The 15,854-nt window shown below is 45.2% G+C and overlaps 1 protein-coding gene and 1 non-coding gene across 2 annotated transcripts in view; both read right to left on the bottom strand.

The window, feature by feature from the left end:
• The window catches only part of LOC145360907 (hepatic lectin-like), a 56,151-nt gene extending 43,905 nt beyond the window's left edge, over positions 1-12,246 (bottom strand). The window contains exons 1-2 of the mRNA XM_080216410.1: positions 12,156-12,246; positions 7,240-7,359 (exon numbers count right to left, since the gene is read on the bottom strand). Of these exons, the coding sequence (XP_080072536.1) occupies positions 7,240-7,359; positions 12,156-12,246 (211 nt within the window). The remainder of the gene's footprint in view (positions 1-7,239; positions 7,360-12,155) is intronic.
• A 101-nt stretch (positions 12,247-12,347) lies between these two features.
• On the bottom strand, positions 12,348-12,454 carry LOC145361142 (U6 spliceosomal RNA). Its single transcript, XR_013889805.1, has one exon. It is a non-coding gene; the product is annotated as a U6 spliceosomal RNA (small nuclear RNA).
• Between the last annotated feature and the right edge of the window lie 3,400 nt (positions 12,455-15,854).

Raw genomic sequence — 15,854 nt, 5'->3', positions numbered from 1 at the left:
AGTGTTGGTTAGGTGCATTGGCCATGTTAAATTCTCCCACAGTGTATTCAATAAGCGCCAGAGTATGGCAACTGGGGGATTTTCACAATAACTTCATTGCAGTGTTAATGTAGGCCTACTTTTCTAATAAATAAACTTTAAACTTTTTACATCTGTGCACTTCCTCTGATGCTCCCAGGGAAAGCCAGCCACTGACATGGACCCCATTGTGGACCAAACTTGGAGTAAGGAAGGCATAAAACCCACCTGAAACAGATGGGTTTTATGACAATTTACAATGGTTTCATGGTCATCAGGAGACTTCAGTCCCAGATTTTTACTGGATTCAAATTTCACCATCTGATATGGTGGGTTTTGAACCCAGATCCCCAGAGCATTACCCTGGGTCTGTGGATTATTAGCTCAGTGACAATACCACTATTTCCCTATGCCCTCTATCTCACCCTTCTATTTCTTGTTGGTCAATCTCAGAGGCTCTGCCATCTCATGTCTGGGTGCATTAACTCTAGCTATATGTAGCTGACGCTGGCTTGTTGTGAAGGTTCTGGGCCCATTTCCACGACTTCCTTCCTTCCTGACTGAAATATTCCAAACGCAGTGAGACTAGCAGTCAGCATTGTTCTCACAGCAAGAAATGATAAGCAGCATCCAGAATCTTTGCCTTCTACAGTCAGCCCACCCCTCTTTCCTGAGGGCAAAGACCAACCTCTCGCAGAAGGAAGTTCAGTTTTGTTGCTGCTGTTTCACACAGCTCTATATAAAACTTTAAATCATTTAGTGCTGTTCTTCAGATCTATTCACATCTCCAGCTAACGTGTAAGAAACAATACTTTTCAATGTATGTTACTACATGTGACAATAATCAAGTCAAATCAGCACCAAGTCACATGACACACACTCTGAGTTCTAGAAGCTTTGAGGATAAGAATCCAACTTTCTGCACCGCACTGTCTTTTTAAATGACCTGGCTGATTCGTAGTTGCCGTGAATGCAATTTACATCCTGCCTCCTTTCCCACAACTGTCAATATTAGGAACATCGTGCTGAAAGGGGGACTTTCAGGTTCCAGTCGAATCTGCCATTTTTATCCCTTCACTGAATCTCCATGACTCCATCAAGGCCAAAGACTGGTCAGATTGATATTTCACACTCACCATTTTTCTTCACCTGGGAAAGTTCCATTTTGAAATCCGCACCTGATGTCTTCATTTCACTGAACAGCTTAGAATCTATAATGGAAATAAGAATTTTACCCTCACGTCTTAGCAGGCTGGATTTGCTTCAATTGTTCCTCTTGGAGAGAAACCTCTTTGTGAAGCTAACCTTGACATGCCCACCTTGTACTCAATTTCCCCATCTCATCCCACCCTTGCCAAGATTGTTGTGAACCATATCTTCCACAGACATTGCATAAATATTAGAGAAAGTTTAGACATTTTATCCAAGGAACCAGAGCTGGCTGATGGTCCATTTTTGTTCCTGGGTTCTCAGAGTTGGAATTCAGCAGGGCCCAATCCCACAATGACCAAAGACTAAAAATTAGTGTTTTGCAACTGAGGCATAACATATCATATCAACATAGGCAGATTGGTGAAATCCATAGGAAGATAGCAGAGGCAATGTAATACAAAGAAGTGTGAGATGAGAGGTAAGAAGGGAAATCAGGAAATTATAAAGCTGACAATCTAACATCTGTTATTGATCAGTACCCAGAACAGAACCTGGCCATTCAGCCCAAACGGTCAATTTGGCATCTGTGCTCCACTCGAACCTCCTCCCATTGCTCCCCTTTCATACCCATCGTAACCTTTCATACCCTTTCCCTCATTTGTTTGACCCACCTTTCCTCAAAGGCACCTATACTAATTGCATCAGCTAGTCCCTGTCGCATCAAGTTCCACATTATAACCAGACTGATTACAGATGTTGCTTCTGGAATTCCCATTGAATTTCTTGGTTATTGGAACATAATTGAGAGCAGAGTGACTGAATAATTACAAAAATGTGAATTGATAATAGACTGCCAGCATTGAATTGTTTGAACAAGAAATGGGAATATCAATGGAGATGATTTCTGTGGAATTACAGAATGCATTCAATAGGGTTCCACATAAAAGGCTTGTAGCTAAAATTAAAGATCAGGAAATATTGGCCTTTTAAGAGTTGGTTGAGTAGAAAGTTAGGATAAAGGGTGGAATTATCCGTCTTTTTTCAAAGTGCTGATTCTGGTGAGAAAAGCATTGTGCAGTACACTGGCTTCACAGCAAGCTTTTCTCACCATACTTCTCAAAACTTAGGAAAAAAACTGCTGGATAAATGTCTCAGAACCTACTCCATCAACAATGTGGACTTTCCCAAGATTGGGACATCTCCAATCCCCAGTACTAAGAATAAAATCAAAGAATGTCCTCCACCCATGCACAGTCACTATTTGTGTCTGCAAAACCCAGGCAAATGCGTAAGGGTTTTACAGAAAGAACTATGCTGGTACCTCAATTATTCAATATATTTATTCATGAATTAAATGGATGGCTATATGTTCAAATTTTCTGATCATACACACATTGTTGGCACAGTAAGTAGGTGGGAGCATAATTTAATAATGTATTTTTGGAACATTAAATGGATGGGCAAATCATGTTAAATGAGCTTAAGTATGAGTTATCCATTTTGGGTAAAAAGAAGTACTTGCTATGAGCTCAATCTTCTTAATAATAATTTTATGTTTGAGATTAATAGAGTTTTGCTATCCAGGGGTGCTGAGGTGTCTGGATTAGAATTCGTATCTTCCATAACCTCACTGGATGGTAGAACAAGATCAAAGATATCACTGCATAAAGCGTTAACAGAATGGATAATATGTAACAAACATCTACCAGACGCTGAGATCAAGCAGTCATGGGCCAGGTGGTCAGGGCCAGTGGTTTTCTACTGGTGTGCATTGGCCATGAGGCAGACTCTGGGAACTGACTTAATTTGAAACACTGCTCGAAAAATGCCTCAAATGCATTCGTTCAGCATCAGATATTGTAAATGAGGAAAATGTTTGTGTTAAAAAACTTCAAATTCCCAGCTAAGTAGGAACAATTCCAAACTTTCTTGGGAAAGTGACAAAGGATGGGATGTGTGCTAACGGTGTTAGCTTAACTCTTTACATGTACCTTTTGTTGAGCAGAACTCCTGTGCTTTTGGAAAGCCTGTTTTCTACCGTTCTCACTCCTGGTGGTGGAACCAATTTAGTCATTTTTCATGCTATGTAATGAACATTCATGACCAAAGAAGATTTTGACTCCTGGTAAGCGTGATACCTTGGCAGGCATCTTGGCAATACTCTAACCGAAAACAGATCGCAATGGTGGTGCTGCAAGAATAGTCACTGTTCCCACTCAACCCATTTAAACATAGAAAAAAACATAGAAACATAGAACAGTGCAACACAGTACAGGCTCTTCGGCCCTCAATGTTGAGCCGAGCTATGTCCAATCCCAAGATCAAGCTATTCCACTCCTTATCATTCTGGTGCGCTCCATGTGCCTATCTAATAACCGCTTGAAAGTCCCTAAAGTGTCCCACTCCACTATCACAGCAGGCAGTGCATTCCACACCCCAACCACTCTCTAAGTGAAGAATCTACCTCAGACATCCCTCCTATATCTCCCACCATGAACCTTATAGTTATGTCCCCTAGTAACAGCTACATCCACCTGAAGAAATAGTCTCTGCATGTCCACGCTATCTATCCCCCTCATTATCTTATAAACCTCTATTAAGTCACCTCTCATCCTCCTCCACTCTAAAGAGAAAAGCCTCAGCTCCCTCAACCTAAGAACATAAGAACATAAGAAGTTGGAGCAGGAGTAGGCCATCTAGCCCTTCGAGCCTGCCCCGCCATTCAATAAGATCATGGCTGATCTGAAGTGGCTCAGTTCCACTTTCCCACTTTCTCCCCATAACCCTTAATTCCCCTATCTATCAAAAACCTATCTACCCGTGTCTTAAATATATTTAGCGAGGTAGCCTCCACCACTTCAATGGGCAGAGAATTCCAGAGATTCACCACCCTTTGAGTGAAGAAGTTCCTCCTCAACTCCGTTCTAAACTGCTCCCCCCCTTTATCTTGAGGCTGTGCCCTCTAGTCCTGCTGTCCTTTCTGAGCGGGAAGAATCTCTCTCCCTCTACCCTATCCATCCCCTTCATTATCTTGTACATCTCTATAAGATCCCCCTTCATCCTTCTAAACTCCAACGAGTACAGACCCAGTCTATTCAGTCTCTCTTCATAGTCCAACCCCCTCATCTCCGATATCAGCCTAGTGAACCTCCTCTGCACTCCCTCCAAGGCCAAAATATCCTTGCGCAAGTGCAGCAACCAAAACTGCACACAGTACTCCAGCTGTGGCCTCACCAGTGCCCTGTACAGTTGCAGCAAGACCTCCCTGCTTTTATATTCTATTCCCCTCGCTATAAAGGCCAGCATCCCATTCGCCTTCTTGATCACCTGCTGCACCTGCAGACTGGGTTTTTGCGACTCATGCACAAGGATCCCCAGGTCCCTCTGCACCGTAGCATGCTGCAGCTTTTCGCCCTTTAAATAGTAATCCCTCCTACTATTATTCCTGCCAAAATGGATAACCTCACACTTGCTAGCACTGTACTCCATCTGCCAGGTCCTCGCCCACTCGCTCAGCTTATCTAGATCCCTCTGCAGACTTTCCACACCCTCCGCACAATTTGCTTTTCCACTCATCTTTGTGTCATCAGTAAATTTCGACACCCTACACTCAGCCCCCTCCTCCAGATCATTTATATAAATGGTAAATAGCTGAGGCCCCAGCACCGATCCCTGCGGCACTCCACTAGTTACCAACCGCCAATCAGAATAGCACCCATTGATGCCAACTCTCTGCCTCCTATTAGACAACCTGCCTCCCATTAGACAACCTTTCCTCAGAAGACCTACCTTCCAAACCAGACAGCATCCTGGTAAATCTCCTCTGCACTCTCTCCAATGCTTCCACATCCTTCTTATATTGACGTGACCAGAACTGAACACAATATTCCAAATGTGGTCTTACCAAGGTCTGGTATAGTTGCAGCATAACCCCACAGCTCTTAAACTCAAACCCCCTGTTAATAAACGCTAACACTAAGCCTTCTTCACGGCTCTATCCACTTGAGTGGCAATCTTCAGAGATCTGTGGATATGAACCCCAAGATCTCTCTGTTCCTCCACATTCCTCAGAACCCTGTCATTGACCCTGTAATCCGCATTCAAGTTTGTCCTACCAAAATAAATCACCTCACACTTATCAGGGTTAAACTCCATCTGCCACTTTTTGGCCCGGCTCTGCATCTTATCAATGTCTCTTTGCAGCCTGCAAGAGCCCTCCACCTCATCCACTATTCCACCAATCTTGGTGTCATCAGCAAATTTACTAACCCACCCTTCAGCCTCCTCTTCCAAATCATTGATAAAAATCACAAATAGCAGAGAAGCCAGCACTGATCCCTGTGGTACACCGCCGGTAACTGGCCTCCCATCTGAAAATTTTTCTTCCACCACCACCCTCTGTCTTCTATGAGACTGCCAGTTGCTTATCCATTCGGCCAAATTTCTTTCTATCCCACACCTCCTTATCTTCTTCATGAGCCTAACATGGGGAACTTTATCAAAAGCCTTATTAAAATCCATGTATACGACATCAACTGCTCTACCTTCATCTACACACTTAGTTACCTCCTCAAAGAATTCAATCAAATTTGTGAGGCAAGACTTACCTCTCACGAAACCGTGCTGACTAGCCCGGATTAAACTGCATCTTTCCAAATGGTCATAAATCCTATCTCTCAGGACCCTTTTCATTAACTTACCGAGCCACAAGGACCCACACAGAGGTCACTCCTGTGTCCAATTCTCCTGGCACCTGCTTCCACTGTTTTCTGTTTCCCTGTCCCAGTGGTTCCCTGTTGCAAGGCAAAAGCTCTTTTTTTCTCTGAACCACAACTTTCCACTTCGGGGATAATAAAACTTCATTTACATGCAGGTTTCCGACAGACTTAATGACAGCTCTTTAAAGTGAAACCAAAATTTAGGTTTTGCCCAAGAGAGAGGGGGGCAGAGAGAAAGGAGGGCAGAAGAGAGAGAGGGGGGGGGGGCAGAGAGAGAGAGAGGGGGGGGGGTGCACAGAGAGAGAGAGAGAGACGGGGGGGGGGGGCGCAGAGAGAGAGAGAGAGAGAGAGGGGGGGCAGAGAGAGAGAGAGGGGGGGCAGAGAGAAAAGAAATGCAAATTAAACCTAAACTCGAAACTCTACCCTCCCGTCCCTTCAAAGGAAAGAAAGCTTCACAACAGTGAAGGTTTCTTAACAATGGCCTTATATATACCACATGCAAACTTACCATAAATATCTAACAAAATAACTTGTTCCATATCAGACAAATAAACTTTCCATTTCACAACAGTATGACAATATTGTATCATGAATAAGATTTAAGCAAAACATAGCAAGACAAGTAAGTGCATCATAATGTTACCATAACTCAATCCTGGCGTTTTCTTTTCTTCTTATTCAAGTCAACAAAAAATGTTTTCTTTAACTCCACGGCCCAACTATCTTTTTCTTTAACTGTTGGCATAATTCCATTATCAAACTCATTCACTGAACTCAAATGTGGAACATTCTGATTTCAATTTAGCAAAGTCAAAACGACTTTTTTGCTTCCAGGTTTTGAATATGCTGTTACAAACTGTCAACTGCTAGATCTTGTGTTTTAGCGCTGGAACCACCCATAAATCAGTCTGTTTGGCTATAGCCTTCGAAGGGTTATTTTTCAATTTCAGTCCTTTTATAGTGGACAATTCTGAATTTCCAATTGGGCAGGCACTTCAGTTGATTCTGTACTATCCATGACTTTGGTTGATAGATCAGTAATGTTGTATCAATTACTTGGATTGGTTCTTTGATCAACTGAAGTGTGACGGGAGGATGGAGCAACTGTACTCAAACCTATTAATGACATTCAAATGAATTACAATAAATATTCATCAGGTTCCTGCCTGCTCTGGGCAAGAACCTGATTGAAGCCAGCACAGCGGGCCGGGAGACTCACAGCGGATGTGATGCTCGACAAGAAGCTTGCTTTGGCCTGACTGCCCAAATCAATGGGCCATCAGGAAACCCACCTGCAGCCAGCAACCCTGGAGAAATACTTTCGATAGTTTAAAAAAAATCACAAACTTACACAGTATAAGTGCAGTTCCTAGAATCACCACAGACAGCAGGATGGAGAGACCCAGGAGAATGTAGATGACCAGAGGTGAACATTTTCCCCAGACAGGATCTGCCGCTCGGACAGTGTGTTCTATAAAGAGTAAGAGGGTTATCATTGAATAGATTAGAGGGACCAGTCTTCTTTAAAAGACTCCAAATCATCCCACATTTGTATCTGGAGAAGAGAAGCCGAATGTTGTTACCAACAGTGGACTTTTTAAACTGCACAGTTGAACATATTTCTTGGTTAAAAGAACATTCATTAGCAGCAGCTTCAAGATCCAAACTGGACAGGAAAGCAAAATGTGGAAAGTTATGGACAGTTACTAAAAGGACATCCAAAATATAATTTACTCATGTAATCTGCATCATACAAGGAATAGTCACTATTGTCTATTGCACAACTCAGTCCTATCAATTCTTCAACATTTCATCATCCCTCATTTTATTTTGAAAGCTTCCTCACAGATATCACTCTGAGTCAATAACACTACCAAATCAATGGTCAGTTTGTTTTCTGACCCCACTGTTTTATTCCAGTTAAAGGGATGGTCACAGTGGGGGTTTACATCCCTATTACATTAATTCAAAATTTCAGCTCCAAAATCCATTAGAGTCAGAGGGTCCTCTTTTACCATTTTCATTCGAAGTGCTAGGCGGACTTGAAAGTGGGAGTGATCTAGATCCGACTTGGAAACCTGTTTTCAGGCGCCCCCTTACACATTCTGCCTGAAAAAGTACCAGCGATTCCGAATCGCACTGCAGAAGCCTGTGGGCAGGGCTTAATGCACCCGAAATCCTGCAGCTCTGATCGGTGCCCCCAACTGCGCATACGCAGAGAAAAAGCTGCTCCCCTGCCACGTCCCTCCCTGGCCAGATAATACCTCCCCCTGGCCAAATAATGCCTCCCCCGGCCCCCACAGACATTGCCCCATCCTCATAACATTACTGAACCCCTTATCCTCCCACCCCCTCTGCCACCCAGACTGATCATGGCTACCACGCCCACCCACTGATCTCAGGCAGAGTGGCAACATACCCCAGTTCCCCCTACTGATCTCAGGCAGAGTGACAGCAGATCCTCCCCTCCCTTCCCACTGATCTAAGACAGAGATATCCCCTCTCCCCCACTGATCTTAGGCAGAATGATTCCCCCCCTCCCCACCCACCCCACCCCCACAACCTGGACCCTCTTGCATAAAGCCCCCAATCTCCTCCGGACTCTGATGGCTGCATGACACATCCCTCTGTCTCCTTTGTCCCCAATCATTGAGGCTCTGATCTACCACCCCACCTCCCCATCAGCACACCTACAAGTGCTCACTTGCCTTCTTCTCAATGCTAACAAGCAAACTACATGTAACTTGTTGGAATGCTCTGCCAACCTGCCTGTAGCTGATCGACCCAAATGAGGAGCAGCTCCATAAAAACTCCAAGGATGGACAGGCAGGCAGCGCAGGAACAAAATGGACACACAGCCATCCCTCGATTTACAGGGGGCGACCTGGGGAGGCTGCTGGATGCACCAGAGGCGAGGCAGGGCATTTTCTTACTCCCAAGAGAACGCAGACCCAGGGGTTCTGATAGCACGGCAGCCAGGGAGGCAGTTGCCACCTCAGTTAGTGCCAGGGCACTGGTCACCAGAACAGGAAAGCAATGCCGTAAGAAGGTCAATGACCTCATCTGGGCAACAAGGGTGAGTGCTTAACCCCATCTAGCATCTTCCCCCAAATCACCTCCAGATCCTCCCATCCCCAACACCCTGCATGCTTCCAGCCCCTGACCCCCAAGCACCTTCATCCTATCCCCCGTCAAGAGCCACATTGTGTTTGCCCTCTAAGGGCCAACACTTGATACTTGATTTCTTTCATAGCTCCTTTTGTCTCCACAGGAGAACACTGACCATAACACCCATGAGAGGGAAAAGACAGAGAGTGGTAAGCCAGACCTCCGGGTCCTCACCCCCTTTGAGGAGCGGGTGCTGGAGCTCTGAAGGGGAGGGGAGATGTGCGCTGTCAGCGACAGCATGGTCGAGCTGCTGTCAAGATGTCAGCAACTGTAACTCCTCCACTCACTTTGAGGCAACCTCTAGGGGGCATGGGTTTTGGATGTGAGTGACAAGATTTAAAGGAGATGTATGAGGCATGTTTATTTGCACAGAGAGAGGGGTGGATGCCTGCAGCCTGCTGCTATGGGAGGTCACAGAAGCAGATACAACAGTGACCTTTAAGGGGTGTCTTTACAGCTACATAAATGGGATGGGAATAGAGGCATATGGTCCCCAGAAAGGTAGGGCGTTACAATTCAGATGGACAGCCTGGTCATTACGGGCTTCAAGGGCTGAAGGGCCTGTTCCTGTGATGTAATCTTGTTTGTGCTTTGTTCTATGTTCAATGGAGGAATGTGAATCACGTTTTTTGCATCACCGATTTCTCTCCGTCCCTTGCATTTAATCTGGTGCCCTGTGTTAAAGGGGCAGATCAGGACAGCCCAGGGCCTTCTGGCAGTGTGGCCCCTACTGCGGCTACTCCTCATCCTCTTTCAGACAGTTCGGAGGAGTCTTCAGAGGGTATGGGTGAAGGGACTTCGAATTATGGCACCATTTTGGTGTCAGCTTCCACCTTGCAGTTCACCATCCCAGATACTGACACGTCAGTGAGTCCAGTCAGTGGTGAGGCTTCTGGGTCACTCTCTAGTGAGCATGACATGTGGTGATGCACACCGGGTGGAGGAAGGAATGTCCGATGCCTCTGGAACATGGGGCCTCTGAGATCACTTCTCCCTCAGCTGCTAGAGATGCAGCAACAGAGCCAGGGAATGCAGGAAGGACTGACAGCCACACTGAACTCAATATAAGGCTGTTGGGAGGAGTCCCAAAGCTTTCAGATGGACCAGGTATTGCCTGTCTTGCGTGGTTCCCAGGCCAACTCTGCAAGGGTGGCATCTGCAGTAGAAAGCCTGGGGCAGACAATTCTCACTATGTGTGGCAGGTTCCACGTGATGGCCGAGTCACAGCAGGCCAAAGCTGAGAGACTGAACAGGCTTTTTGAGATTCTGCGGCCATGGCTGAGAGGCTCGAGAGCTTGCAGGAGACCCAGCGGGACAGCGCTGATACACAGCGGGCTATGGCTGCAGCCCTTGAGAGTGTGGCCCAGTTGCAGAGTGTTATGGCTGAGGGGCTGCAGAGCATGGCCCAGGCTCATAGGGCTGTTGCTGTGGCCAGTAACAGGTGACCCCCGACTCAAGTGGCCATCGCAGAGGGGTCGACCACCAAGGGTAGGATGCAAGTGGTCCTCCAGGATTGGCAGAGCCAAGGGATGCTGGAGCCTCAGGAGCTCACTGCAGAAGCACCACCATCCCATGGAGTAAGCTGGGGCCCACTGGACTCCCAGGGTGGAGGAAGGGCTCGAGCCCATTAGGGTGCCTTTCAGACGGTGGCTGTGGCTACACCTACTGACTCCTGCCTTCCTGACACTGGGGCATCTCAGGGGCAGCTGGATGGGGCCTGTCCACATTTGCAAGCATTTAAATTGTCTTAATAGGCTGCACAACCTGTGGAAGTGGGCACGGATCATGCTACTCACTTCACTCGCGACTTTTCCAACTTTCCGTGCTTGAAAAATGGACCCATAGAGTCAGACGTTTAAGCATGGAAACAGGCCTTTGGCTCAACGTGTCCATGCCACCCCATTTTTTGATCAGTAAGCTCGTCCCAATTGCTCTTGTTTGGCCCATATCCCTCTATACCTATTTTACTCATGTAACTGTCTAAATACTTTTTAAAAGACAAAATTGTACCCGCCTCTACTACTACTGCTGATAGCTTGTGTCAGACACTCACCACCCTCTGTGTGAAAAAATTGCCCCTCTGGACCCTTTTGTATCTCTCCCCTTTCACCATAAATCTATGTCCTCTAGTTTGAGATTCCCCTACCTTTGGGAAAAGATGTTGACTATCTAGTTGATCTATGCCCCTTATTATTTCATTGATCTCTGTAAGATCATCCCAAGCCTCTTACGCTCCAAGGAAAAAAGTTCCAATCTATCCAGCCTCTCCTTATAACTCAAACTATCAAATCCTGGTAGCATCCTAGTAAATCTCTTCTGCACTTTTTCTCGTTTAATAATATCCTTTCTATATAGGGTCACCAGAACCATGTACAGTATTCCAAGTGTGGCCTTATCAATATTTTGTACAACTGCAACAAGAACGTTCTAACTCTTGTATTCAATGTTCTGACCAATGAAACGAGCAAGCCAAGTGCTGTCTTCACCACTCTGTCGACCTGTGACTCCACTTTTGAGGAGCTATGAACATGTACCCCTAGATCTCTTTGTTCTATAATACTTCCCAACACCCTATCATTAACTGAGCAAGTCCTGCTCTGGTTCAATCTACTAAAATGCATCACCTCGCATTTATCAAGATTATACTTCATCTGCCATTTGTCAGCCTACTAGCCCAAATGATGAAGATCCCTAAATAACCTCCTTCGTTGTCCGCTATACACCAACCTTGGTGCCATCTGCAAATTTACTAACCATACCTTCTGAATTCTCACCCAAATCATTGATATAAATAATGAGTAACAGTGAACCAGCACCAATCCTTGAGGCACATGCTGGTCACAGGCCTCCAGTTTGAAAAACAACCCTCAACAACCATCCTCTGTCTTCTGTCATCAAGCCAATTTTGTATCCATTTGGCTACTTCACCTGGGATCCCGTGAGATTTAACCTTATGCAATAACCTACTATGCGGTACCTTGTATTAACAAAATCTTTTTGCAACCAACGAGAAAATAATTCAGCTGAACGTTCATGAATTTTAGTAAATTAACAAGGACTGAACAACCTGTAAAGTAATATTAGATCACTGATGTGTACCTGATTTCACGTTTTCCTGTTTTTTTCTGTACCCTCTTGATTGATCAAGATGAAACTGACCAAAATTTTCATATTCATTTTCCAGCTCCATTCTCAGCTGAATGAACTTCTTGTCTTCAAGCAACTAGAGAAAAGTAACTGCTTTTTCAAAGGTACACTTCCTGCTTGTCTAATTTTATTTCTGAAAAACCACAGCAGATGAAATGCCTCACGAATTTGCGCGTCATCCTTGCACAAGGGCCATGCTAATCTTCTCTGAGTCGTTCCAATTTTAGTACATGTGCTGCCGAAGATAGCAGATGAACATTAAGAGAATTTAGCATTTCCGTTTTTGTTGACAGCATGGACTAGTATCCTACTCCATACAGAATTCATTTCTGCAGAACATGACTTTAATGCTCCTTCTATAATCAGTTGCTGAAAATGTTATTGACCTTTGATGTAGTGTACCTGTACTTACATCTTCACAGAATTCTGCACTTGAATCTCCAGGTCTTTCTGGTCACCTCTTTCAACATTTTACTTTTGAGTGTTTGCTCCCATTCCATTGAATGCATAATCCCATTCCACAAGAATTCCACAGAATTTGTGCACTGGGTGGAAAGTGGGGTTGATATAGAAGTTCAGCCATAGTTCATTGTATGGTAGAAGAGGCCTAAGGACTTAATGACCTGTTCCTTCTCTAATTTCTTATGTTCCTCTAATGTTAAACTGTTTCACTGATAAGATGGCTGATAGCCAGAGGTCACTGATTGAAAATCATTGGCAAAAAGGCAATGGCAAGATGTGGAAAACTTCTTTTGCTCAGCAAGTTGTTACAGTATACAATGTGTGAAAGGAGTGGTGGCAGCAATAAGAAACTGGATAGATCTAAAACGGAACAACTTTCAACCACTGGGGAAAGAGTGGAGACAGTGGGAAGAATCGGACAGATCTTTCAGGGCAGAATCTTTACATGACCGTCTGGACCAATTCCCTGTCCTGACCCAGCATTTCTGACATCTACCTGCATCTGAGATCTTCTTGGCGATACATTCAACTAAAGATAGGGCATGGAGGTTACACAAATGGCTGAGCCAATGGGGGCATCTGAGGCCCTGGATGACTAGCAGCTCCATCAAGGAGGTGGGCCAATCTCAGAACATAAGAACATAAGAACAGCATAAAGTCCACATTTCCAGCGGCTGTGAAGGTGACGGCAATGTTAAACTTAATGTTTCTGGCTCTTTTCAGCTTGAGGTGCTGGAGATATTAGCAACATTGTGACATTTTGAAGCACGAAGGTCACTTTTGCTCAATATTCAGTAAGAATTAATTTACTTTTCTCCAGCAGGAGAGAATGAAATTCAGTGGAATTGAATCTTTGGCAATCACTTGCGAACGAGTATTGTTGTCCACCTAAGAAACTCCATGTTACTGATCGTGGATTCTGTGGAGCCTTGCGTGGCTCATGAGCCCAAACCTACAGCCGCATCTTTGACCGCGCACTTGGCAGGTGTGTCTGGGAGATAGGAGATGGGAGAAAATAAAGTCCTTGGACTTTATTTTCCGGACTTCCTTTTGTTATCAGGTGTCCTTAAAGAACTGTGTCCCTTCAATCAGGAGGTTCTTCGAGTAGGTCTCTGCTCAGCAAGGGTCTTCTAGGCGTTGACATGTCTGTTGCCGTTCTTGCGCTAAGGCTTCAGGATGACTTCTGAAGCAATTCCTTTGTCCTCCTCTTGTTTGGGAGCCTTCCTTGAGCTGGGAAAAAATAATTTGCTTTGGCAGTCAGGGATCTGACATCCTAAGCACATGGCCGGCACAGCAGAATTGGTTTTGGATGCTTGTGCCCTCAATGCTGGTGTTCTTGGCTCCTGCAAGGATCCTTCTGTTAGTACGCCTACCCTCCCAGCTGGTACAGAGAATCCATCTCAGTGTCTCAGACAGCATTGATAATATCTTTCCAGGGCCTTGAGGTAGTATCTGTATGTAGTCTAAGTTTCTGACCCGTGTAGAAGAGTTGGGAGGACGACTGCATTTTCCACAAGGATTTTATTGTCACCATGAATGTCGCGGCCATTGAAGACTCTTGTCCTTAGGCATCCAAAGATGGCACTCACAGATTGGATACAATGTTACATCTCCGCTTCGATGTCAGCCTTTGATGAGGGTTGGCTTCCCAGGCAGGGCAATGTTCCATCTTTTCCACTGATTTTGACAGAGGGAGAGATATGATCTTTCCTGGGATTGGCTAATGATTGTCCCGGTGATGGAGCGTCCTGGGATAGGTTGGTAAAGGACTTGAGTCTTCTTGAAGTTGAGGCTGAGACCGATTTTGGCGAAGATGTTAAGTATGGCGGATGACAATACCATCTGCAGACCCAAGCTCCATGAGTGATATCTATGTTGTTTTCATCTTGGATTTCAACCGGTTGAGGTTGAAAAGCTTTCCATCCATTCTGTAGACGATGTCCGCTCCACTGGGAGACTGGTTCTTGACAAGGTGAAGGAAGGTAGTGATTAAGATAGGAAAAAGGGTGGGGGGGGGGGGGGGGGGGTGGTCAATGATATTACCCTGCTTGACTCCAGTCTTGACCTCCAAAGATTTGGTCTTGTTTTGGTGAGGATTCTCAACAATTTCTTGGCTCTGGCCAGCTGGCCTTTGACAGGGCTTTCCAAAGCATTTCCTGATTGAGTGAGTCAAAAACCTTGGTCAGTTCGATGAAGGCAGTGTAGAGTGGCTGATGTTGCTTCTCTCATTTCTCTAGGTTGCCAAATAGTGAAAATCACGTCTGCTGTTCCACAGTTAGATCAGAAGAGACACTGACTTTCCAGAAGATTTTTTTATACGACTGGAGAAGGCAGCTCGCAAGGATTCAGGCAATGATCTTCCCGGTGATGGAGAATAGGCAGATTCCTCGACAGTTCCCACAATCCGCTTTGCTTCTTTTCTTCAAGGCAGTGGTGATGATGACATCCCTGAGGTCAGCAGGAATTTCTTCTCTGTCCCAAACTTTCAGGAACAGCTGATGGACATCATGACTGATCTCTTCTCATAGAATCTCTACAGTGCAGAAAGAGGCCATTCAGCCTATCAAGCCTGCTCAGAACACAATCTCACCCAGGCTCTATCCCCATAACCCCACATATTTACTCTGCTAGTCCCCCTGACACCAAGGGGCAATTTAGCATGGCCAATCAACGTAACCCACACATTTTTGAACTGTGGGAGGAAACTAGAGTACCCAGAGGAAACCACACAGACATGGGGAGAATGTGCAAACTGCACTGCAAACTGAACCCTGGTCCTTGATGCTGTGAAGCAGCAGTGCTAACTACTGTACCACCATACTACCCTCCAAGTTTGAAAATTTCTGCAAAAATCTAATCCACTCCTCTGCCTTTTCCATTCTTCACGTATTTAATTGTGGCTTGGACTTCTTCCATGCCTTGTGGGAGTCCTAGGTCATCTTTGATGGGGAGTTGGGGGGGGTGGTTTCCTCTAATACGTCCTCCTCAATGATTGCATCATGGATAAGGAGTTCATGTGCTCTCTCCATTGAAGGTTGATTTTTTTCTCTGCCTCTCAAAAGGGTTCTGGCCTTACCCTGCACCAGTTTCAAGTCCAGAGTGTGGGGTCAATACATTGCCTTGGTGGTATTGAAGAATCCTGGGCATTGTGCTCTTCAGCAAAGAGTTGCATCTCCTTAGCTTTCTCAG

This window comes from Carcharhinus amblyrhynchos, chromosome 33, assembly GCF_965287045.1.
Source record: "Carcharhinus amblyrhynchos chromosome 33, sCarAmb.v2.hapA, whole genome shotgun sequence".
Classification (NCBI taxonomy): domain Eukaryota; kingdom Metazoa; phylum Chordata; class Chondrichthyes; order Carcharhiniformes; family Carcharhinidae; genus Carcharhinus; species Carcharhinus amblyrhynchos.
The sequence above is the reverse complement of the archived record's forward strand: the minus strand, read 5'-3'. Positions and strand labels throughout refer to the sequence as shown.